The 24443-nt window shown below is 43.7% G+C and overlaps 2 protein-coding genes across 7 annotated transcripts in view; both read right to left on the bottom strand.

The window, feature by feature from the left end:
• Positions 1 to 431: 431 nt before the first annotated feature.
• On the bottom strand, positions 432 to 13864 carry kynu (kynureninase). 4 transcript variants are annotated; one of them, XM_054734464.2, is made up of 14 exons: positions 13711 to 13864; positions 11787 to 11962; positions 11597 to 11717; positions 11440 to 11522; positions 9438 to 9499; positions 9283 to 9354; positions 9017 to 9091; positions 8761 to 8907; positions 8595 to 8693; positions 8450 to 8523; positions 5892 to 5944; positions 5684 to 5769; positions 719 to 949; positions 432 to 647 (listed from the first exon to the last, which is right to left on the bottom strand). In XM_054734464.2, the coding sequence occupies exons 2-14, from the start codon at positions 11953 to 11955 to the stop codon at positions 528 to 530; spliced, it is 1392 nt and encodes a 463-aa protein (XP_054590439.2). In that variant the 5' UTR covers positions 11956 to 11962; positions 13711 to 13864; the 3' UTR covers positions 432 to 527. The 4 variants fall into 4 exon arrangements, with proteins under 4 accessions (XP_054590439.2, XP_054590430.2, XP_054590428.2 ...); XM_054734455.2 differs by lacking the exon at positions 13711 to 13864 and adding an exon at positions 13602 to 13621; XM_054734453.2 differs by lacking the exon at positions 13711 to 13864 and adding an exon at positions 13079 to 13200.
• Positions 13865 to 20107: 6243 nt separating this feature from the next.
• The window catches only part of aox6 (aldehyde oxidase 6), a 45082-nt gene continuing 40746 nt past the window's right edge, over positions 20108 to 24443 (bottom strand). For all 3 annotated transcript variants that reach the window (XM_015958044.3, XM_070549653.1, XM_015958045.3), the window contains 5 exons: positions 21638 to 21752; positions 21481 to 21546; positions 20887 to 21075; positions 20631 to 20798; positions 20108 to 20373 (listed from right to left, as the gene is read on the bottom strand). In XM_015958044.3, the coding sequence (XP_015813530.3) occupies positions 20323 to 20373; positions 20631 to 20798; positions 20887 to 21075; positions 21481 to 21546; positions 21638 to 21752 (589 nt within the window). In that variant the 3' untranslated portion in view covers positions 20108 to 20322. The remainder of the gene's footprint in view (positions 20374 to 20630; positions 20799 to 20886; positions 21076 to 21480; positions 21547 to 21637; positions 21753 to 24443) is intronic.

Below are 24443 nucleotides of genomic sequence, written 5' to 3'. Positions count from 1 at the left end.
TGCTAATTCATGTCCATTCCCCAGCTGGGCGTCCAAATGCTCATTAGTTTTAAAGAAGGTTAATCCATTTAGGTTTTGCATATTGATATGCCAATTATGTCCCATCGTGGCGTAGGCATACGTCAAGGTAATAGTGCATAAACACACGCAGAAGCATTAGGGAGAAGTCAGCGTTATAATGAAGTAGGTGTTAATTGGTAAGAGGAGGACTGTGAGCTAACTGGTGTGTGTAATCCGGGGGGGGGGGGGGGGGGTCGTCACTTCCACTCACTGTATTTTTAAAAATAAATTGGGGAAAAAAATAATAAGATGCTGCTGGAAGAGTCAGGTGACTCGTGGAGGGCTGACGCCTGAATCCTGTTTTTATTAAATATGCTTTATTTTGAAAAGACTGGAGAAGATGAGTTATTAGTGAGAGACAAGACAGGTAGTTTAGCTTTAAAATATTTTTATTTTAGTGTGTCTATGTGACTTTTCTACTACGGTGCTCTAATAACAAGGACAGGAGTTTATTCTGCATCTTCTCCTCACTTCCTGCTCGCATCCAGCGCTTCTCCCAGTATTCCGATGAAGCGATGGACGTCGCTGAAGGAGTTGTAGAGCGGAACCGGAGCAACTCGCAGCACGCTGGGCTCCCTCATGTCACTCTGTGTGAAACACAAAGCCCTGTCAGATCAAGTCTTTAGTCTCCGTGTCGTTAGAAGTGTGAGTCACTCACGGCTACTCCCCTCCTCTCCAGCTCCTGGAAGACCCTCCTGATGGGGACGGAGAAGGACAGAGACAGCTGGCAGCCTCTCTGCTGAGGGTCCGAAGGTGTGATGATATGCACGTGAGGTTTGTGAGGCTGGGCTTGGTCCTCTGTGTAGTAGTGTTTAATCAGGTACTCCAGGTATCCGGTCAGGAGGATGGACTTCCTGCGCAGCTCCACCATACTGGTCATGTTGAAGACCTGGAAACAGCATTCCCAGTTGTGTTTCTGTGTAAAAGTTGCTTAAAGAAATAAAGTGAATGCTCTTCAGGAGTAAGATCTTAGAATAGCTCATGAGCTCTGAGAGGCTGTTTAGGAAGTCTCAAGCATGACTGAGATGGGAGACTACCAGACTCAAGAACAGTTTCTTTACCATACCATACCATACCATTTTATTTATAAAGCGCATTCAACATGGCATTACAACCAGACAAGGCGCTGTACATTAAAAGATTACAGTTAAATTAACACGTTCAGAATGACATTTAAAGCATAGTTTATAAGAAAAAATGAAAACAAGAAAATACTCGAACTAACAGTCGTAAAACACTAAAAACGCAAAGGAATGTGAAACAACAGATAAAAACATATGAAAGAACCACAGTAATACAGATGTTAATTATTGTGCATTCTATTGTAGAAAGAATGCAGATGTCGAAAGTGGTCCATGATTATGTATTATATGCAAGGTTGAAGTAGTGAGTTTTCATGCGAGATTTAAAAATGCTAATTGTTGGTGCTTGCCTCACTAGTAGTGGTAATGCATTCCACAGCTTGGGAGCACAGACAGAGAAAGCCCTTTCTCCACGGCTTTTCAGACGTGCGTTTGGAAGAGCTAGGAGGAGCTTATCCTCAGACCTGAGAGCACGAGGCGGATTGTAGTAATGGACGAGTTGACACAGATATGGAGGAGCTTGACTGTTCAGGGATTTATAAGTGAGCAGCATGATTTTGAAATTGATCCTGAGATGAACGGGCAACCAGTGGAGAGATTTTAGAATTGGTGTAATGTGCTGTCTTCTGTCAACTCCAGTCAGGAACCTAGCTGCTGAATTCTGGACTAGCTGAAGTCTAGATTGAGCTGCTTTACTGATGCCGTATAAGCAGGAGTTGGAGTAATCCAGCCGTGAAGTGATGAAAGTGTGGACTACTGATTTGAGAAGACGGACACTCAGGATGTGCTTAAGTTTAGAGATACGCCTGAGGTGGTAAAAACATGATTTAACTGTGTTATTGACCTGAGCATCCATCTTCAGAGCCTGGTCTATTTTAACTCCAAGGTTGGAAATTACAGTGGAGACATTAGGTGAGAGATAGTTGAGGTCAGGTTGAAGAGTAGCCGGGATGCTGTGAGGATTAAAAACGATTACTTCTGTTTTGGAGTCATTCAGATGGAGGAAGTTATCAGCAAGCCAAAGCTTAACATTATCGATACAATCAGACAGAACTTGCATTGATTGAGTTGGCTTGAATGAAAAGTAGATCTGACAGTCATCAGCGTAAAGATGGTATGAGACAGCGTGCCTTCTGAAAATGGCTCCTAAGGGCAGTATATAGAGGTTAAATAGTAACGGGCCGAGTATTGAACCTTGTGGGACACCCCAACGGAGTGGTTGTGACTCGGATGAACAGCCATCCAACATGACTCTAGCGGACCTGTTATAAAAGTATGACCTGAACCAATCTAGGGCTGAACCAGAAATGCCAGCCCAAGTCTGAAGTCTGGTGATCAAGATGTTATGATCGATCGTGTCAAATGCTGCTGATAGATCCAAAAGTAGCAGAACCACATGGAAACCTGAATCTAAAGCGAGAAAAATGTCATTAAACACCCGAACATGAGCAGTTTCAGTGCTGTGCTGTTTTCTGAAACCAGACTGAAAAATGTCCATTACCTGATTGTCATTTAGATGTGTCAGCATCTGTTCATACACTATTTTCTCAAGGACCTTAGATAAAAACGGTAATTTGGAAATTGGTCGGAGATTAGAGTAATCAGTGGGGTCGAGACCAGGTTTTTTCAAGATTGGCTGAAGAACGGCATGTTTAAAGGCAGAAGGAACTTCAGCCAATGTCAAGCTACTATTTAAGATGTCTAGCACATTATGGCTAATGAAAGGAAAAACCTCTTTCAGGAGACGTGGTGGGATAACATCTTCTGGGGAGCCAGACGGTTTCATGGCAGCAACAGTTTTTTCTAGATAGGGCAGAGAGATGGGCTGAAAGCTTTGAAGTTGCACATGAGGGGGAATGACTGAATCAGGAACATGGTTGGTTTGGTGAATCTGAGCTCTGATTACACTAATCTTATTTAAGAAAAACTGCAGGATTTGGTTACACAAGTCAGCAGACGCAGAGGAAAATAGTTTTGTAACTGGTGAAAGCACTGCATTCATAGTTTTATATAACACACCTTGATTATTAGAATTAGCCGTTACAATGCTTGCAAAAAATCGATTTCTTGCGCCTCTGACTGCTCTTTGGTACTGAGACCACGCCTCTCTCATGGATTCAAAGGATACAGTAAGCCTGTCTTTTATCCATTTACGTTCCAGTCTTCTGGCATGTTGTCTCATGGAACGAGTTTGCTCGTTCAGCCATGGGTCAGGTCGGGATGTATTTCGCCTTGATTTTAATGGAGCGACAATATCCAAAGCAGCCAGACAGGATGAATCAAGCGCATGAAGTAATCCCTCAACAACAGTAAATTCATCAGTAGATTGAAATGGAGCTGAATTCAAAGCAAGAATAGCAGCAAAATGTGCAGCAGTATTGGGTCTGATTGTTCGAGAGAAGCTGGGACGGAAACACTCAACACGAGAGGCAGAGTCTAAGTTCATATTAAACACAACTGGTGAGTGATCAGAAAAAGTTGCAGGTAGAATGCCAAGATCACTAATTTGCAGCCCATGACAAAAAATCAGGTCTAGTGTGTGTGTATGACCATGAGTGGGTCCATTAACACGTTGGGACATGCTAAATGAGTCAATAAGATCTAAGAAATCCTTTACCAAAGGTTTGTCAGGACAGCAGACATGAATATTAAAATCACCCAGCAAGAGTATTTTTCCATATCTGCAGGAGACGTCTGCCAGGAAGTTTGCAAATTCATTAAGAAAATCCTTGTTATAGGGTGGTGGACGGTAAATGAGTGCACATAACAATGGAGGGGAACGTCCCAATTCAAACAAACTTAATTCAAAAGACAATGGAGTTGATTGATGGGTAATCGGTGTGCAGACAAGATCTGATTTGAATATAGTCAATAGACCTCCGCCCCGGCGCTGTGCTCTTGGAATGTTAATGAAGGAGCATCCAGGAGGTAACATTTCAACAATAGCAGCTGAATCTCCAGGGGTTAACCATGATTCAGTGGCGCATAGAACAGACAAGCTATTGTTCAGGAAGAATTCCTTCAGAATAAAAGTTTTATTTCCAACCGATCTGGCATTGATCAGTGCAAAGCGAGTCGACTGCTTTCCCGATGGAAGAGAAAGTCCGGCTCCATCAAATCTTGCAATATACTGTAGGTTGGCCAGATTTATTCCCCGCTGATTGTGCCGTCCAAAACGAGAGCGGCGAAAACGAGAGCGGGAGGGCAACCCGGTGGAACCCAAAGAAACAACAGGCACCAAGCACCCACCTCGAGCATCAGGGGAACTCCGAAAGCACCGCTCCTTTCCCCATACGCAGTAATCTGATGTGATTAGGCGATCTCCACATCTCCCCCGATTGTGTGCCGCAAGCTGGTCAGCAGCGGTCGGCCGCCGGATCATCCTCGGTTCCGAAGCACGCATACAGCGCTTGGCTCCGTGAGCTCCCAGCTGGAGAATCATCCCCACATCCCACGCACTCGCGCAGCTCTCAGCTCCGTGAGCTCCCAACTGGCCGGTCATCCACACCTCAGACACATCCATGTAACATTCAGCTCCATGTCCTCCCGGTAGCAGCGAGATCAGCTCGACTCGATTGAGATGCCGATGGATCCGGGACATCACAGTCACGGAGCAGCGCTCCGATATGGCTTCGCCACGCCGGATCCTTCGGAGCTGAACAAAGAAGCCGCCTCGTTTCCCCCGCTTCTTTTTCCACGGTCTCCGGGGCAGCGGCAAACCGACGGGCAGCACAAGCCCGGAAGCTGGGCTAACGTCAGTCTCCAGCGGCGGTGGGAAAGCGTGGAGCAACACAGGCTCTGCAGCTGGGTTCGCGTCAGTCTCCAGCGGCGGTGGAAAAAGGTGTCCCGCATTAGAGTTCTGAAAAACATCCATTCTAGAGCGGATCGAGAGCAGGAAGTCCCGATCATACACCAGCAGAGAATCGGCACTGCATATGGAAAAAATACAAGAATACAATAGAAAAACAAAAAAGGTTGGGAGCTGAGCAGACACGCAGCCGGTCATGGGCGCCATCTTGGTCACACACACTTTCCTTCTTTCCTTCAGCCATTTCTCTCCTGAATCTGTAGATTATTTTACCGTCCTTTTATTATAGTTTTTAATACTTATTCAGTATGCTTATGGATATGTGTGTGTGCGCGCGTGCGTGCGTGCGTGTGTGTGTGTGTGTGTGTGTGTGTGTGTGTGTGTGTGTGTGTGTGTGTGTGTGTGTGTGTGTGTGTGTGTGTGTGTGTGTGTGTGTGTGTGTGTGTGTGTGTGCGTGCGTGCGTGCGTGCGTGCGTGCGTGCGTGCGTGCGTGTGTGGGTATGTCTATATGTATATATGTGTGTGTGTGTGTAAATGAACATGTGTGTGGGTATACATGTTCTTATGTGTTTTTAGGTATTTTTATTCTCATTTATTGTGGTTGTTGTATGTTTTAGAGAGCGAACATCTACCGAAGCCAAATTCCTTGTAAATGTACTTTTACTTGGCCAATAAATCTGAAATCTGAATCTGAAATCTGAATCTGAGATAATCGGGGGTTCGACTGGCGTACCTCCAAACTGGCCTGTAGGGGGCAGACTAACAGAACAGGTTGGTTTGACAGTCTGAATCCGTTCACTCCAGGCTGTAGCTCCAACTCTGAACACACAGCACATTGTCTTTTACTGGTGGTGTAAGCCCACCTTCAGCCACAAGAGTTAGCCACAGACAACAGGCTTCATTGCACAGTTAAACTTGGAAGGACTTGGTGGTTGGTGTACCGTTTGTCATCTGGAAGCGTGTCTTCAGGTCATGTCCCCACCATCCTAACAGCCTGAAAGAGACGAGTAGATCAGGATGAGCTATATATGTGCACATAGAAATGCATGGACTCATACTAATATATTTACATACATGTACACGCACTGGCCACTTTATTGAGTACACCTTGCTAGTACCGGGTTGGACCCCATTTCGCCTTCAGAACTGCCTTAATCCTCTGTGGTGTAGATTCAACAAGGTACTGGAAACATTTCTCAGAGATCTTGGTCCATACTGACTTGATAGCATCACGCAATTGCTGCACATGTGTCAGCTGCACATCCATGATGTAAATCCCCCGTTCCACCACAAGTTTATGTTTATGTATTTAGCAGACACTTTTGTCCAAAGCGACTTACAAGTGATAATTGGCATGTTGCCCTTGAGGCTAACAACAACAATAACAACAACTTGACATCGATCATGGAGAGGAGGGAACAAAGGAGTGGACGGTTGGGGGGGGGGGGGGGGGTGCAGGGCTGGTGCTAGTTTAGAAGATGCTCTCTGAAGAGCAGGGTCTTCAGGAGTTTCTTGAAAACTGAAAAGGAAGCTGCTGTTCTGGTAGTGCTTGGAAGGTCATTCCACATTTGTGGAACGATGCATGAGAAGAGTCTGAATTGTCCTGAGCGTGGTGTAGGCACTGCTAGCCGAAGATCCTGTGATGACCGGAGCGGCCGGGCCGAGACGTAAGCCTTTACAAGAGGATTCAGGTAGATGGGAGTTGTACCATCTCGGACTTTGTATGCTAGTGTTAGCAATTTGATGCGTGCTGCTAGCGGTAGCCAGTGGAGTTCAATGAACAGAGGGGTGACGTGTGCTCTTTTTGGCTGATTGAAGACCAGACGCGCCGCTGCGTTCTGGACCATTTGAAGAGGTCTCACAGTACAGGCTGGAAGACCAGTTAGAAGGGAATTGCAGTAATCGAGGCGGGAGATGGCAGTAGATTGCATCAGGAGCTGGGTGGCATGTTGTGTTAGGTATGGTCTGATCTTTCGTATGTTATACAGCGTAAAGCGGCATGAACGAGCAACAGAGGCAACATGATCTTTAAAGGTCAGGTGTTCATCAATCACAACACCCAGATTTCGAACTGCCTTTGAAGGAGCCAGAGATAGGAAGCCATTTTGGATTGAGATATTGTGCTGTATGGACGGTTTTGCTGGGATGACAAGTAGTTCAGTTTTAGAGAGGTTGAGTTGGAGATGGTGGGATTTCATCCATTTTGATATGTCAGAGAGACAGTTTGATATTCGTGCAGAGACAGTGTGGTCGTCCGGTGGAAATGACAAATAGAGCTGGGTGTCGTCTGCATAGCAGTGGTAGGAGAAGCCATGTGATCGAATGATCTCACCCAGTGAGGTGGTGTACATGGCAAAGAGAAGAGGTCCTAGTACAAAGCCCTGGGGGACTCCTGTGGCAAGATGGTGCAGGGTAGAGGATTGTCCAAGCGACATCCCAAAAGTGCTCTATCGCGTTGAGATCTGGTGGCTGTGGAGAACTTTTGAGTACAGTGAACTCAATGTCATGTTCATGAAACCAGTCTGAGATGATTCCAGCTTTATGGCATGAAGCATTATCCTGCTGGAAGTAGCATCAGATGATGGGTACTCTGTGGTCATAACGGGATGGACATGGTCAGCAACAATGCTCAGGTAGGCTGTGGCGTTGCAGTGATGATCTATAAGTACTATGGGGCTGAAAGCGTGCCAAGAGAACGTCCCACACACCATCACACCATCACCACCACCAGCAGCAGCAGCAGACTGAACCGTTGATACAAGGCAGGATGGATCCATGCTTTCATGCTGCTGACGCCAAATTCTGACCTTACAGTCGGAATGTTGCAGCAGAAATCGAGACTCATCAGACCAGGCAACATTTTTCCAATCTTCTATCTTGGTGAGCCTGCGTGGATTGTAGCCTCAGTTTCCTGTTCTTAGCTGACAGGAGTGTCACCTGATGTGGTCTTCTGCTGCTGTGGCCCATCTGCCTCAAGGTTCGACGTGCTGTGTGTTCAGAAATGCTCTTCTGCGCACCTTAGTTGCAACGCGTGGTTATTTTAGCTACTGTTGCCTTTCTATCAGCTCGATCCAGTCTGGCCATTCTCCTCTTACCTCTGGCATCAACAAGGCATTTTCGCCCACAGAACTGCCGCTCAGTGGATGTTTTCCCTTTTCTGGACCATCCTCTGTAAACCCTAGAGATGGTTGTGCGTGACAATCCCAGAAATTCAGTAGTTTCTGAAATACTCAGGCCAGTCTGGCACCAACAACCATGTCACGTCACTTAAATCACCTTTCTTTCCCATCTGAAGCTCGGTTAGAACTGCAGCGGATCGTCTTGACCATGTCTACAATCCTAAATGCATTGAGTTGCCACCATGCGATTAGCTGATCAGACATTTGTATGAATTAGCAGGCAGGTGTACCCAATAAAGTGGCCAGTGAGTGTATGTATACATACTAGTAAATGTGGAGACATGTATAGTTGAATGATGCATCATCGAGGTTCTACTCACGTGGGTTTGGTCGTGTTTCTGAGGTTTTCATGAATAAACGCTCCAGCGAGTCCACCTGCTCCTGAGTTCATGTACTGCAGAAGCAACAGTCCTCACTAAGAACTGCATTCCTTCCTTTAATCTCTGCTTTTGTTTGTTTGTTTACCTTGTAGGAGCACCAGCAGGCAAAGTCAACACCCCAATCGTGAAGTCTGAGCTCAACGTTTCCTGCTGCGTGGGCGCAATCGAAGCCAACAAAACAACCCTGAAACCAGTGTGTTCATGTAAAAGAGCTGCGTTGTTGCATAAATACTAGCACTTTGTATTGTTACCTTCTTGTGTCCGGCCTCAGTGATAGCAGGCATGTCGAACAGCTGTCCGGTGTAATACTGAACGCCACTCAGCATCACCACGGCGATGGAGTCGCCCTCTTTCTCAATCATCTCTAGGATGTCCTCAGTTCTTAGTGTTTCTTCTCCCTGAACAGACAGGATGCTCAATTCCTACTTAAGGCCACGTTTCCTTTCTAAACTCTGGCAAAGTTACACGAATACATAAAGACATGGTGGGGTGTGGTTTTGGCCGTACCGGTCTGGGAGACAGGAGCAGCATGCTGACCTCGGGGTCAAACCCTCGCAGGCGGATCTGAGACTCCACAGCGTACTGACAGCAGTAAAAATTATGATAAAACTCCAACTTTTCATTTAGAAAAGGAATAAAAATACTGAAGAGGCAGATCCTGAACTTCCTTCTGAAACATGTTGGCTGCAGTGGATTAATCATGCACTATATTTTAAGCCCCACTTTATGAAACTTTATCCCCAGCAGCAATGAGGGACAGAAAATGTCCTCACGTGGTCAGAAGGGAAGGCCTTGAACTCCAGGAGGATTTTGTGTCGAGTTGCTGTTGGTTTGTAGAAGGAAAGCTGCAGAGAAGAAGCATTTTGTTCAGTTTACATGAGAAACTCTTTGTTTGGGGGTATTTCCGTAGGGAATAACAGGATCTGACCATCAGGAGGTGCAGGTTAACCGTCAGGCCGTTCATCAGCGCCACCTCCTCGGTTTTAGCTCCTAACAAGAAAGGACTGAAACATTAGACATTGAACGTCAGAACGGGGCTAGCTCTGGTGTTCGGGAATGGTTGTGCCCTCTGTGCAGCAGTACCAGAACCAGAGTGAGAAGGGTGTGAGTGGGGAGCGTGAGTGTCACGATCTGCCCCTGCCCGCCTGACTGTGTTCCTCTCCTGCCATGATTACCCTTATTGTTCTCACCTGTCCCTCTTTTACCTGCCCATGTTTCCCTAATTAGCCCTCTGTATTTAAACCACCTGTTTTGCCCTTGTCCTTTGTCAGTTCATTGTTGTTTGTTGTTGTCTGCTGGTGTTTCTGTTCATCCCATCTTGCCATTAAATCATTTTTACTTTATCCGAAGCCTTTATTTTTACCTCTTGCTCAGCTCAACCACACATGGTCCATCATCTCCACCTCCTACACCGTGACAGTGAGTGGTTGTCTTTAGGTCATATCTGTGTGTGTGAGCATGAAGGAGGGAGTGTGTGACTGTGTTTGTGTATGAATGTATATGCCAGGTGGGGTCTTGGACTCCTCCCATCTCCTGGGACATCTTGTAATAATAACAATACATTTTATTATTATTTTAATACATTTTTATTATACGTGTTCTTATGGATGGTAGGAAAGTTAATGCTAACACTATAAGATTTCTAGAACACATATCCAGTCTGTGTAATAAATATGCAAACTGCTTGCCACACTGCCTCCCTCCCATATAACATACCATACCATACCACTTTATTTGTAGAGCGCTTTAAACACGGCATTATAACCGACCAAAGCGCACATAAAAACAAATGAATTAAAAAAAACACAAGCTAAAATAGTCGTGTATATCACATGAAGTAAAAAGATAAAAGAGTTAAAAGAACAACAAACTAAAACCAAGAGAACAAGTAAAACCAGAATATAAAAACACAAATTTCAAATCGAACAAACAAGGTGGAAAAACTAAGGATGAGTTAATGCTTTGTGGTGTGGGAGTTGAAGGCCAGGGAGTGGTCGTGGGTTTTCAGGCGTGATATAAAAACGGCAACAGACCTGAAGAGGTAATGAGTTCCACAGTTTTGGGCCACAGACAGAAAAAGCCCTTTCCCCGCGGGTCTTCAAACGTGCTTTAGGGACAGTTAGGAGGAGCTGATCTTCAGACCTAAGAGCACGAGGAGGGCGGCAGTAATGGAGGAGTTCACACAGATAGGGAGGTGCCTGACTGTTCAAAGATTTGAATGCAAGAAGCAGAATTTTGAAGTTGATCCTGAACTGAACGGGCAACCGGTGGAGTGATTTGCTGTCTTCTGTCAGCTCCAGTCAGGAACCTTGCTGCTGAATCCTGGGCAAGCTGAAGTCCAGACAGAGCAGCTTTACCGATGCCGAGAAGCGATGAAGGCGTGAATCACAGATTGTAGAAGACGGACACTCAGGATGGGCTTTAATTTAGAAATTCGCCTGAGGTGGTAAAAACAGGACCTGACTGTGCTGTTGACCTGAGCATCCATCTTCAGAACCGGGTCTATTTTTATTCCAAGGTTGGAAATAGAAGAAGTAACATTGGGAGACAGAAAGTGGAGGTCAGGTTGCTGGGTTGCTCTAACATTGTCGGGACTAAAAACAATTACTTCTGTTTTAGAGTCATTCAGATGGAGGAAGTTATCAGTCAGCCATTGCATGACATCGTGAAGACAAACAGAGGTTTAGTGGAGTCAGTGGGTTTCAGTGAAAAATAGATTCGACAGTCGTCTGCGTATAATATGGAATAGTTTTGACTTCTTTTGCTGGGTTTCACACGTATAGTTTGTTATAGTGTTGTTGTATAAAAACAGCTGTTTAGGAACAATAATATAATCTACTGACTTTGACAACTTCTTTTTAAAACCAAGTTTTAAATCTGTAAATTCCCCCAGCTGCTAGATAAAAATGTTATTTTATGAAGCTCCTCACCAACCAGCATGGCCATGAGCTCCTCCAGCTGGTCTTCAGCCCAAGCCCAGGGCCTGGAGCCCTGCGTGTGGCCGTAGACCCCGCTGGTAAACATCAACACAACACAATCAACAACCAGGGGAAGGAAATGGTTTAGCTAACAGGTGACTTCACCCACGTTTTGGCCCACTTCTCCAGCTCCTCCTCCAGATATTTCCGCGCCATTTTGGGTTGAAGTCCCAGGGAGTTTCCAGACAGGTAGACGCAGTCTAGGCTCCCGTCGACCAGCGAGAGGTCAGCTACAGGAAGTCTAGATCAATCTCTCTGATCAGAAAAAAAACCCACTTCACCTCAACAGCTTTACTTACATGGAGGTAAATTTGCTACTTTGGGCACTAGGAAGTTCTCCCGGAGGTGTCCCAGCTGGTCGTGTTTGTCCAAGAATTCGGCCACTTGTACTGAAGTGGGGCTGCAGCCCAGCGAGGCGGCGATCCGCTCCACGGCCTCTCTAGGATGAACACTGGTGAGGTCATTCATCGCTGACCTTCAGAGGACAATCAGAAAAATCAGAAAATCAGAAAATAAATATGAAACAGCTGGAATCTCTTGGAATTCAGCACCATCAGTCATCGTCATCGTTCTCCGCTTATCCGGGTCCGGGTCGCAGGGGCAGCATCCCAACTAGGGAGCTCCAGACCGTCCTCTCCCCAGCCACCTCCACCAGCTCCTCCGGCAGGACCCCAAGGCGTTCCCGGACCAGATTGGAGATGTAACCTCTCCAACGTGTCCTGGGTCGACCCAGGGGCCTCCTGCCGGCAGGACATGCCCGAAACACCTCCCCAGGGAGGCGTCCAGGAGGCATCCTGACCAGATGCCCAAACCACCTCAACGGACTCCTTTCGATCCAGAGGAGCAGCTGTTCTACTCCGAGTCCCTCCCGAATGTCCGAGCTCCTCACCCTATCTCTAAGGCTGAGCCCGGCCACCCTACGGAGGAAACTCATTTCGGCCACTTGTATCCGCGATCTCGTTCTTTCAGTCATTACCCAAAGCTCATGACCATAGGTGAGGATTGGGACGTAGATCGACCGGTAAATAGAGAGCCTGGCTTTCTGGCTCAGCTCCCTCTTCCCCACGACAGATCGGCTCAGCGTCCGCATCACTGCAGATGCCGAACCAATCCACCTGTCGATCTCCTGATCCCTCCTACCCTCACTCGTGAACAAGACCCTGAGATACTTAAACTCCTCCACTTGAGGTAGGACCTCTCTCCCGACCTGGAGTTGGCAAGCCACCCTTTTCCGGTCGAGAACCATGGTCTCAGATTTGGAGGTGCTGATCCTCATCCCAGCCGCTTCACACTCGGCCGCGAACCTACCCAGCAAGAGCTGAAGGTCAGAGCTGGATGAAGCTAGGAGGACCACATCATCCGCAAAAAGCAGAGACGAGATTCTCCTGCCACCAAACTCGACACACTCCACACCACGGCTGCGCCTAGAAATTCTGTCCATAAAGGTAATGAACAGAACCGGTGACAAAGGGCAGCCCTGGCGGAGTCCAACCCTCACCGGGAACAGGTCCGACTTACTACCGGCTATGTGGACCAAACTCACGCTCCTCTGGTAAAGGATCTGAATGACCCTTAACAGAAAGCCACCCACCCCATACTCCTGGAGCGTCCTCCACAGGGTGCCCCTGGGGACACGGTCATAAGCCTTCTCCAAATCCACTAAACACATGTGGATTGGTTGGGCAAACTCCCATGCCCCCTCCATCACCCTTGCACCAAAGAGATATGAAACAGCTGGAATTTGTTGGAATTCAGCACCATCAGCTGATCTGAAACTTAAAAATCTTTATTTTTAAGCAGTTAATTTTTGGTCCCTGAATGCACCATTGCTAAAAGATCATTCTGACTGTTAATTGTATTCCAAGCCATAAAAATACATTCTGTTATTTAAAGAAGTCAGAACTCGGTGCCGACCCTCAGAACCAGAATCGGTGCAAATAAAAGAATCAAGAGCGTTTCTGGTTAGAGTCTCGTCATTGATTAACAAAAAGCAAATATAATTCAGGTTTAACAAGATGTTCTTTGTATTTTTTTAAACAAAACAAATGTCAATAAAACAGAAAAACCTGACTAGAGTCCAGCTCTGTCACCCGATAAGAACATTTTAAACTAACATCATAAAAACTTCCTGTAAAGTTGTGAAACCATCATCCCTCCCTTCTTCCCCTTTCGTAGGAACTGATTTATAGGTGAAGTCGTGTTGAAATAAAAGCTGAAACTCACCGAGTCTGTAGGTCGAACTCCTCTCAGCTGTCAGAAGACAGAGAATGAATCCTCTCAATCGACCTTAGACCCCCCAGAACAACCCCATATGTTAATCATTGCTGTTGTACACACACACAAACACACACACACACACTCCTCTGGGGCCAGACTAATCTCTGGGCTTTAGTTCCTCTTTTCTGTGTGGTTTCATTTCGTCCAAACTGCTGCAGTCGTCAATATCCATCACTCAGAGACAGGCTCTGCTGGTTTTCATGGGGCTTTAAACTGGGACTGAATCATAGTTGTTGTTTAGAAACATGTTGAACAAAAGGCTTTTAGATTGAAATTATATTTCCCGTGTCTTAATTTATCTAAGCTCTTTTTAGGAGGAAAATAACAAGCTTGTCTAAAATAAATTCCTTTTCCTGAAACCTTGAGTTTTTATTAACAAACAAATAAACCTAAACCTGATTATTCATGTTGCATCAAGTCAAATCAAGTGTTTGTATTTGGTTTTAACACCTGCAATAGAAGCTGGATCCACTAGAGGGCAGCAAAGAACCGGAGCTCATTTACTAAACATCTCATTTAGACTTTATTTTGACTCTGGGTCCACAAGCTCAGATAGAAAGAAACTAAAGACTTAAACGTTCATAAAACCAGCTGTTTTATTCATTGGAGGTTCATTGCAATAATGACCAAATGTGTTTTTCTGGAGATAAACTCAATAAACCCATTAAAGTCTATGTTGGTTTTAACTAAAACAGAGTGAGAAACAAGGTTTTAGTCAGGGCCAGATTAAGACTTCGTTGTACCCTGGGCAACAATATTCAAGGGCCCCATCATCACGACCCAAGGATCACCATAATATGGTCACATACAGAATATTTTACTGTAATATGCAGTAAATATACTCAATACTTGAATGCCTGACATCACGTAACCCGCTCAGGGTAACCTTTGACCCACCTTGTGTAGACTGACCAATGAGGAGAGGGTCTTAACTTGAGGCCCTCTCTTCATTGGTCAGTCTGCATGAGACTGACTCTCTGACGTTCAAAGTCGTAGGCAGCGAAGCGTCTCTGTGCAGCGCAAAAGCCCGGGTGGACAGTTTGTTTAATATAGGGTGATCATATTTCCATTTCCAAAAAAGAGGACAGGGGATCTGTGCCTATGACGTCACACTATGGCAACGCCACACAATCCACGTTGGGACACATTTATTTGTAAGAACTAAATTAATATCAGATTCTGCCAATAAAAGGGCTCTAAAACAATTCATATGTAAATATTTTGCATATTTACTGCAAAATCTATTTTTTCTGCTTTAGTGCTGCAACAAGGTTTTATTAATAATAAATTATTATACCTTTTGTTTTACTACAGCATCGGTAAGCTTCCTGTGCACAGATTATTAAGGATGCTTGTTTCAGCTGTGAGATTAGACGATAGGATCAATGAAAAAATAAGTTGTCCCACACTCCATGGAAACTTTCAGAGAATCCACTAATAGTGGCTTTCAAATGGTTTTGCTACTTTTAGCAAGTTTAGAAAAGCAGCAGATGAGACAGCATGTCTGATAATTTAGTTTTTCATCTGATAATATTAGAACATGTCAGTCATGTCTGAGGGGCTTTTATAAACACTGTATAACTAACACTACTGGAGAGGGTATGGATTACACAGAGGAATCTGTCTGTCTCTCGTCTTCCTGCATCTCCTCTAAACTCTCCAGAAAAACTGCTGCCTGGATTCTTACTTTTTCACCTCATCGGTTACTTTTGAGCAAATCAAAGGGATCTCCTGACCACAAAGTGGAGAGCGCGTTTCGATGCTGCGTCAGTGAGGTGAAATCACCGCAGCACAGGTGATGAGCTCCGCAGTAGCAGAGCGCTTCAGGCACAAATAAGACAGAAAATAGAGAACACGTGCGGACATGAATGACCATGTGCTAATTATAGTTTTTTGGTTGCGCCACTTTGAGAATGGACCGTGCGCTGGAAGCAGCTGCCTGGAGCGCTGCGCAACAACGCGCTGTGCCGCTCTCTGCTCAAAAGAGTCCATAAATGATGTCATATAGGTAGAAAACTTTTTTCCAGCTCCCCTGGATGTGTAGGATATACAGCTCCCCCATAATTCGATCCCTGCTCCTGCAAAAGCCGGACATTTTCATCAATACAAGAACCCCCAGTCGGACGCCCCGGACGGAGAGTGAAAAGTGGACATGTCCGGGGAAAACAGGACGTACGGTCACCATTGTCCTCATAAAGCGGGAAATTATAGACACAGTATTTTGCTCGTGCCCTTGCTGCCCTGGGCCCTTTAGAGTTCGTGGGCCCTGGGCAATTGCCCAGTTGCCCATATGGTTAATCCGGCCTTGCCCTGGATTCAGTCCTGCATGCTGTGTACACGTGCAAATGACCTTCTGGTTACTGATCACACATTACTGATTATCATAAATAATAATAATTATTAACCCAAAGAATAATAAGTCATTTCAGTAATTAAATACATTCATACTGAACCATGATGATTATTTATGATGATTATTATATGATTGTAATAAACAGTAAAAACAGTTTATTAAAATTATTATTTTAAAATCTTGAAGTGTCCTTCATCTTGGGACGGAACAGACGACAGATAAAAGATGGTGTTTAGCAGACTCCACAGCTCCTGATGGATAATCTGTGGAACAAAAGTTACAGCTTGACCCGGCAGGGGAAGTGTGACCTTTGGGTCACAAATACAGGTGCTGGCCAGTAAATTAGAATATCATCAAAAGGTTGAAAATATTTCAGTAATTCCATTCAAAACGTGAAACTTGTACATTATATTCATGCAATGCACACAGACCAATGTATTTCCAATGTTCATTACATTTAAATTTGATATTCATAAGTGACAACTAATGAAAACTCCAAATTTGGTATCTCAAAAAATTAGAATATTCTGAAAAGGCTGAATATAGAAGACACCTGCTGCCACTCTAATCAGCTGATTTACTCAAAACACCTGCAAAGGCCTTTAAAAGGTCCCTCAGTCTTGTTTTGAAGGCACCACAATCATGGGGAAGACTTCTGACTTAACAGCTGTCCAAAAGACAATCATTGACACCTTGCACAAGGAGGGCAAGACACAAAAGGTGATTGCTAAAGAAGCTGGCTGTTCGCAGAGCTCTGTGTCCAAGCACATTAACAGACAGGCGAAGGGACGGAAAAAATGTGGTAGAAAAAAGTGTACAAGCTCTAGGGATAACCGCACCCTGCAGAGAATTGTGACGACAAACCCATTCAAAAATGTGGGGGACATCCACAAAGAGTGGACTGCAGCTGGAGTCAGCGCTTCAAGAACCACCACGAGGAGACTCATGAAAGACATGGGATTCAGGTGTCGCATTCCGTGTGTCAAGCCACTCTTGAACAAGAAACAGCGCAAGAAGCGTCTCGCCTGGGCCAAGGACAAAAAGGACTGGACTGATGCTGAGTGGTCCAAAGTTATGTTTTCTGATGAAAGCAAGTTCTGCATTTCCTTTGGAAATCAAGGACCCAGAGTCTGGAGGAAGAGCGGAGAAGCACAGAATCCACGTTGCATGAGGTCCAGTGTAAAGTTTCCACCGTCAGTGATGGTGTGGGGTGCCATGTCATCTGCCGGTGTTGGCCCACTCTGTTTCCTGAGGTCCAGGGTCAATCAGGGTATATACAGCAATCCTTAAGTAAAATTTACTACTTTTTAATACCTTTTTTTACTACCTTCAGAATTTTTTTAAAACCATCACAACACTAAATTGCAAGTGTTAATCAGCGACCTATTTACACATATTTTAACATATATAACATACAAAAAGAATAGACTTAGAGACTCACTGATGTTGACAACGTATTGCACATATTTATTTTACTTAGAAAATAAGCCAGGCACTTCTGTTCAGCGGTTCAGACAGTTGACCACGAGGCCTGAAATGATGCAGAACGACCACTGAATATGACGTCATCATAATGTGAAGGGATATGCTAAAGTAGGGCTGCTCGATTATGGCAAAAACAATAATCACGATTATTGTGACTGAAATTGAGATCTCGATTATTTAAGACGATTTTTCAATTTATGTAGATTTTTATTTTTTTTATTTTTATTCAGTCATAAAACTGCTCAGGGCACAATCAGGGCAAAAATAAACAAGAAACAAGATGATCACTAAAATAACTCCTGATTCCCAGTATAAAAAGACCAATATACTTATAGCTCATAGTTTATGACCCAAGGGCTGTAGACCTTGGTTTAACTCATTTAAGTCTAACCAGTACAGACCCAAATACCAATATCTTGCAAATACTGACAGCAAGAATTATACAGTGGCATTTATAACAAACACATGCAAATTGCTGTTCACTAAATGTTGCATAGCATTTATTGAGCCATGTCAAGGTGCTGTAGTAGAGTGCACTAGCACCATGTCCTCAGAGAGATTAGTTATCATTTATCAGCGTGAGAAACTTATTTCTACCTTATTTATAAACTATTTATTTACAAGTCCATCAGTTAATGTAATAATTGTCCCAACCACAGCTGCACCCCCCAACCCGGTCTCACAGCAATCAGGGGCAAGCTGCACGTATGTTTAGCGCGCCGCACGCTCACATTTAGCCGTTTTTATCGGCTCAGGAGTCCGCAGGTACGGTGTGTGTGTCACTCACTCTGGTTACTCCAACATGGAGCCGGCTCCGAGAGCCGTTTCTTTAGCGACTGACACATCACTACATCATTCCCTTTCCTAATGTCCTGAAGAACGGTCCGGAGTGCAGGCGGAGTGTTTAGCTAACCTGCAGGAAATGTCGACGACAGTTATCCAGAAAGTAGCTAAGGGTTACCAGAGATGTTTCTGAGATGTTCGCTAGGTACTTTTAAGATTTAAAAAGTCAAGAAGGGGGTCTGAAAAGCTGTTAGAAATAGCGTCAAAGTCGCTAAGTTAACTTGGCAACACTGGGAGGAGCGCTTCATTTGCAACTCAAGGCAGCGCAAGTGGGAGGAGCAAATAATCGGCTTGTTTTGTTTTTATAATCGTTCAAAACATTTCTTACGGAATATATTTCTATGTCGATGTTCAGAATACGACATCTGATAGTCTGAAAATAATAATACCTAATTTGGAAAAAATAATACCTCTGAGACCAAATTTAACACTTTTAATGGCCTTAAATTTGACTATTTTTATTTATCACTTTTTAATACTTTTTAAAACCCCGCGGACACCCTGTCAATGCAGCCGTCTACCAGGAAGTTTTAGAGCACTTCATGCTTCCTGCTGCTGACCAACTTTATGGGGATGCAGACTTCACCTTTCAACAGGACTTGGCACCTGCACACAGTGCCAAAACCACCAGCACCTGGTTCAAGGACCATGGTATCCCTGTCCTTGATTGGCCAGCAAACTCGCCTGACCTTAACCCCATAGAAAATCTATGGGGTATTGTGAAGCGGAGGATGCAATACGCTAGACCCAACAATGCAGAGGAGCTGAAGACGACTATCAGAGCAACCTGGGCTCTCATAACACCTGAGCAGTGCCACAGACTGATCGAGTCCATGCCACGCCGCATTACTGCAGTTATTGAGGCAAAAGGAGCCCCGACTAAGTATTGAGTGCTATACATGCACATTCTTTTCATGTTCATTCTTTTCAGTTGGCCAACATTAGAGAAACAAACATTTTTTCATTGGCCTTTAGAATATTCTAATTTTCTGAGATACCAGATTTGATGTTTTCATTGGTTGTCACCTATAAATATCAAAATTAAACGTAATAAACATCGGAAATACATTGGTCTGTGTGCATTGCATGAATATAATGTACAAGTTTCACGTTTTGAATGGAATTACTGAAATATTTTCAACCTTTTGATGATATTCTAATTTACTGGCCAGCACCTGTATGAGGCCATTCATGTCGCTACACCGGTAATGTCTTCCCTTAGCTTCAGGCTAATAAAAACTGTTTACTACCGCTTACTGTGCTCTGGTATCCTTACGGTCCTCTGCCAAGTTCACAACAAAAACATCAAATCATTAATGGAATGAAGTTGGGATGTTGAGAAAAGTCAAAAAACTCAATAATATATTTGTATTGAGATTTATAAGGAACCCACTCAGCACCAGAACAAATATTGTGAAAAGGAACTTGTTTATATTTTAGTAAGGTTATTTCAAAACTAAATTGTTTGATTTAATGCATCCCCAATTTGCACCTATTTAAAAATAAAATAATATAACATCTTTAACTATTTAATTTAGTCTCAACGCCGGGATGAAAACACATTTTTTTAAATCCCTTTTTTTCTTCTGTGAGACCTTAATACTTGCATGCACATGCTTCTTACAGTCAAAAAAATGTATTGGCAAGTCCTGCAACTGAATGTAAAACAAAATTATTTAGTGCTTTTATTATTGTGCAGCAGGAACAAGAGAGTTGTGAAATATGTGAGAATTTTTAATTTTTTTTCTTAAACTGTTTGTGTCATGCTTGAGAATAAAACAGTTTCTTGTGCAATGATTAAACATTTAGAGTTTCAGTCTAATAAGTGAACTGGTTAATATTAGATGGTCCACATTAGGTTTAGTAGTAGCCTGATATCAGATATCTAAAGCCCATGCTGTGAAAGATCCTGGCTGACTGGCTGGAATCTGGAAGAGAAAATATAATTTTACAAAATATTAGTTAATAACTCATGGAACTGGTTACGACTTTAAAAGTTTATATCATATGTGATAAAACAGATGAACTGAGAAAATCTGGTTGCTTGAACATTAAATACTCAAACTGAGTTATTTTAGCCCAATAAATCATTGTCTTCAGGGCCAGATATTTTAGGTCTAAAGACGTCTTGTACGGCAGTTTTAGTGCAAAAGAAACTAAACATCTTCACTGAGTGTATTATCACCTTCTGAATAAACGGAGAGGAGCAGGCCAGGCATGCTCTCTCGGGAGTCGCCGGACTGTCAAAAGTAAACGGGCCCATCAGACCAGAATCTGAGCGAGCTGCCGCCACAGCGTCTTTTATGGCAAAGAAAATGGAGCTTCCCAGGAAGAGGGTGGGTTCTCCGATTCCCTGGAGTCAAAATCCACAAGAAACATTTTCAGAACTAGAGGATTGATGTGACCAATTTATCCAACAAGAGGAAGATGTTGGTGCTGACCTTTGAGGAGTAGATGGCATGGGGGTTGTTGGAGTCTGACAAGAGATAGACATTGAACTGGAGCGGCATGTCGCAGACTGCTGGGATCTTGTACTGAGATGGACCTCGAGTGTACAGAAGCCCAGTGGGGGAGTACTTCAACTCCTCCAGAGTGTAGAGACCCAAGCCCTGGGTGAAGGCCCCTTCAATCTGAGAGGTGGAAGGTGTATAAATAAAGACAGACAGCAGATCAGGTCAGCAAACTCCTTTCAACATCAACTTCAACTGTTCCACCTCAGCACTGCGAGATGTTTATATCTGAGTCCCACAACTGTCATGTCATCAGGAAATTTAATAAGCTGGCATTTACTGAATTCCTCAGCAGAGCGAAGAGAGAAGGGCTGAGTACACATCTCTGAGGGACTCCTGTGCTCAAAGTTATAACCAACACAAACTGCCTGATGTCTTCCTGAAAGGCAGACACGTATAAGAGGTTTACGTGTGCACTACAGTATCATCTCCTTTCATAAAGAATGAATGTTGTCCAAGAACTGGACCCTGGGGAACACCCTTATGTAAATGCGTAGGCCTGTTTAATCAAAAACATGATCCAACCTGGCCAATGTCCACCGAGGGATTCAGACTTCTACCAATGTCAACCACGATGTCCGTTCTCACTGTCTGCAGGAAGCAGGAAAACAGAAACATTACTTCTTTCACAACAAGCTGAATCACATTTAACCCAGGAATGAAGCAACAGTTGAGTCCAAACCCGATAGTCTCCTGTGAGGCAGTCCAGTTCCACCTCAGAGCAACACACTCCAAAAGTGAAGTAAGAGTACGGCTGGCCCTTCATCTTGTCCCAGTCCATGTAAAGGTCATGACCTCTGAGGATGTATAGGAACACACTGATCACCTGCTGCTTCATTCATTAAAGTGAAATTTGTTTAGTTTTTACATTTAATCTATGCAAATATACATCAAAATGTTGTTGAAAATTAATGAAATGATGTCCAGTCGTTGGAAAAATATCGGTGGCTTTGAAACATATGACCTTAAAAATCTCGCCTAAAATACAAAGTGTGCGGGTTTAAATCTCTGGGGGACACCATATTAGACACAATGTTTTACATGAGCCGGTTCCAGTCCTGCACTTTTTGATGATGTCACACCACATTAGTAAAAGTAAGTTATGTACAGGCAATAGTGATTGGTCCAGACAAATTTACAATTGTAGTCCCTTGCGGTTGTAGTTCTGTTGTAAAAAAAGAAAAAATAATTTCTTTGGGGGGGGGGGGGGGGGGGGGTATGTTTAAATTGCCAAAGGAAATGTAAAATAAAAGCTAAGATATCAGTTGATAAACCGTGACCATGAGCAGCTCTGATTTAATAAAAATGTAAAAGAACTTTAACAAATTACAAGTATACATTTTGAATTAATTAATGAATTGATTTATTTACATAAGCTCTGATTTAATAAAAATGTAAAAGAACTTTATCAAACAAATTACAAGTATACATTTTGAATGAATTAATTAATTGATTTATTTGCATAAGAACTAACAAAATATACAGAATTCCATATTTATACAAACAGAAATGGCTGCTAATTATGTAAATACATCAGAAAATTTTCACATATAAGAAGTGTTTTTCTTTCTGGCGCTTGGTTTGATGACATCATCAAAAAGCACAGGACCGCAAGCAGATCCAGAAACTACCACAAGCATCTGGCTGCAGACATCACATGGCATCTTCTTTGACATCACTGGAAAAACAAGACATCGGGTCATTCCCTTCGCCGGCAGTCATTACCTTTGCAGGAAGTAGTTTGGATTTGACGAGAAAAACCATACTGTGTTGTTTTTCTCTTAGATATGTATATCAGCATAAACATATCTAAGAGAAAAACGATACCTTAACCAGAAGTCATTACTTTCACATGAAGTAGTTTTTTTAACAAAACTTACCGGAAAAAGCTTTTTTTATTTCTGATTTTTTTTTTCTCTTCAAATTTGGACAGGCGAACTTTTAAATAACGTCGTTACCTACTTTGCATGAAAACTGAATGGTAAATCCCTTAATCCTTCAGACAGGGAATTTTAATGACAGTAGCACATATACAGTGGGGCAAAAAAGTATTACGTCAGCCACCGATTGTGCAAGATCTCCCACTTAAAATGATGACAGAGGTCAGTAATTTTCATCATAGGTACACTTCAACTTTGAGAGACAGAATGTGAAAAAAAATCCATGAATTCACATGGCAGGATTTTTAAAGAATTTATTTGTAAATCAGGGTGGAAAATATAGCCTGGCAAGCCAGACTAAATAAATGTATTATTTAGTCTGGCCATGCTCCATTGACGGCTCTCAGTTGTGGGGCGGGTTCTACCGTTGTCTTTCAAATGATCTCCACATTCCACTGGACAATGAATGTGACATACTCTTGTTTCACTCTGTTGCATCATCCCACCCACCAGGCATATAGAGTGCCCTGATTGGCCCACAAAGCGGATAAAGCTCTGTGATTTGTTCACTAAGCAGATAGAGCACTATGATTGGCCCACCATTATGGACCAATCACAGCTCTTTATGTGTTTGAAACCCCTCTAGAGAGCTGTGATTGGCTAGCCAGAGTCCTGGTAGGAGCTGCTGAGGTTCCAATGGAGCATGCCTAGACCAAACTTTGCAAAGCAAAAATTTGGTCTAGTTCACTAGGCTATGGAAAAAAGTATTTCGTCAATAACAAATATTCAACTCAATACTTTGTAACATAACCTTTGTTGGCAATAACAGAGGTCAAACGATTACTATAGGTCTTTACCAGGTTTGCACACACAGTAGCTGGTATTTTGGCCCATTCCTCCATGCAGATCTTCTCGAGAGCAGTGATGTTTTGGGGCTGTCGCCGAGCAACACGGACTTTCAACTCCCTCCACAGATTTTCTTTCGGGTTAGGTCTGGAGACTGGCTAGGCCACTCCAGGACTTTCAAATGCTTCTTACGGAGCCACTCCTTTGTTGCCCGGGCGGTGTGTTTGGGATCATTGTCGTGTTGGAAGACCCAGCCACGTTTCATTTTCAAAGCTCTCACTGATGGAAGGAGGTTTTGGCTCAGAATCTCACGATACATGGCCCCATTCATTCTGTCCTTAACACAGATCAGTCGTCCCGTCCTCTTAGCAGAAAAACAGCCCCAAAGCATGATGTTCCCACCCCCATGCTTCACAGTAGGTATGGTGTTCTTGGGATGCAACTCAGTATTCTTCTTCCTCCAAACACGACGAGTTGAGTTTATACCAAAAAGTTCTACTTTGGTTTCATCTGACCACATGACATCCTCCCAATCCTCTGCTGCATCATCCATGTTCTCTCTGGCAAACTTCAGACGGGCCTGGACATGCACTGGCTTCAGCAGCAGAACACATCTGGCACTGCAGGATTTGATTCCCTGCCGTTGTAGTGTGTTACTGATGGTAACCTTTGTTACTGTGGTCCCAGCTCTCTGCAGGTCATTCACCAGGTCCCCCAGTGTGGTTCTGGGATTCTTGCTCACCGTTCTCATGATCATCTTGA

Source organism: Nothobranchius furzeri, chromosome 3 (assembly GCF_043380555.1).
Source record: "Nothobranchius furzeri strain GRZ-AD chromosome 3, NfurGRZ-RIMD1, whole genome shotgun sequence".
Taxonomy (NCBI): Eukaryota; Metazoa; Chordata; class Actinopteri; order Cyprinodontiformes; family Nothobranchiidae; genus Nothobranchius; species Nothobranchius furzeri.
This window is presented reverse-complemented; position numbering and strand designations above follow the sequence as displayed.

Excerpts from the sequence above, each read along its gene's own strand:
- kynu (XM_054734453.2), bottom strand. The coding sequence starts at position 13,128 with ATGACCGTGTCCCCAGGGGCACCCTGTGGAGGACGCTCCAGGAGTATG. Across the intron at positions 11,718-11,786 it reads AGTAGCAAATTTACCTCCAT|CTGACCTCTCGCTGGTCGAC; the intron begins GTAAGTAAAGCT and ends GACTTCCTGTAG. Across the intron at positions 9,092-9,282 it reads AGGCCTTCCCTTCTGACCAC|TACGCTGTGGAGTCTCAGAT; the intron begins GTGAGGACATTT and ends TACTGCTGTCAG.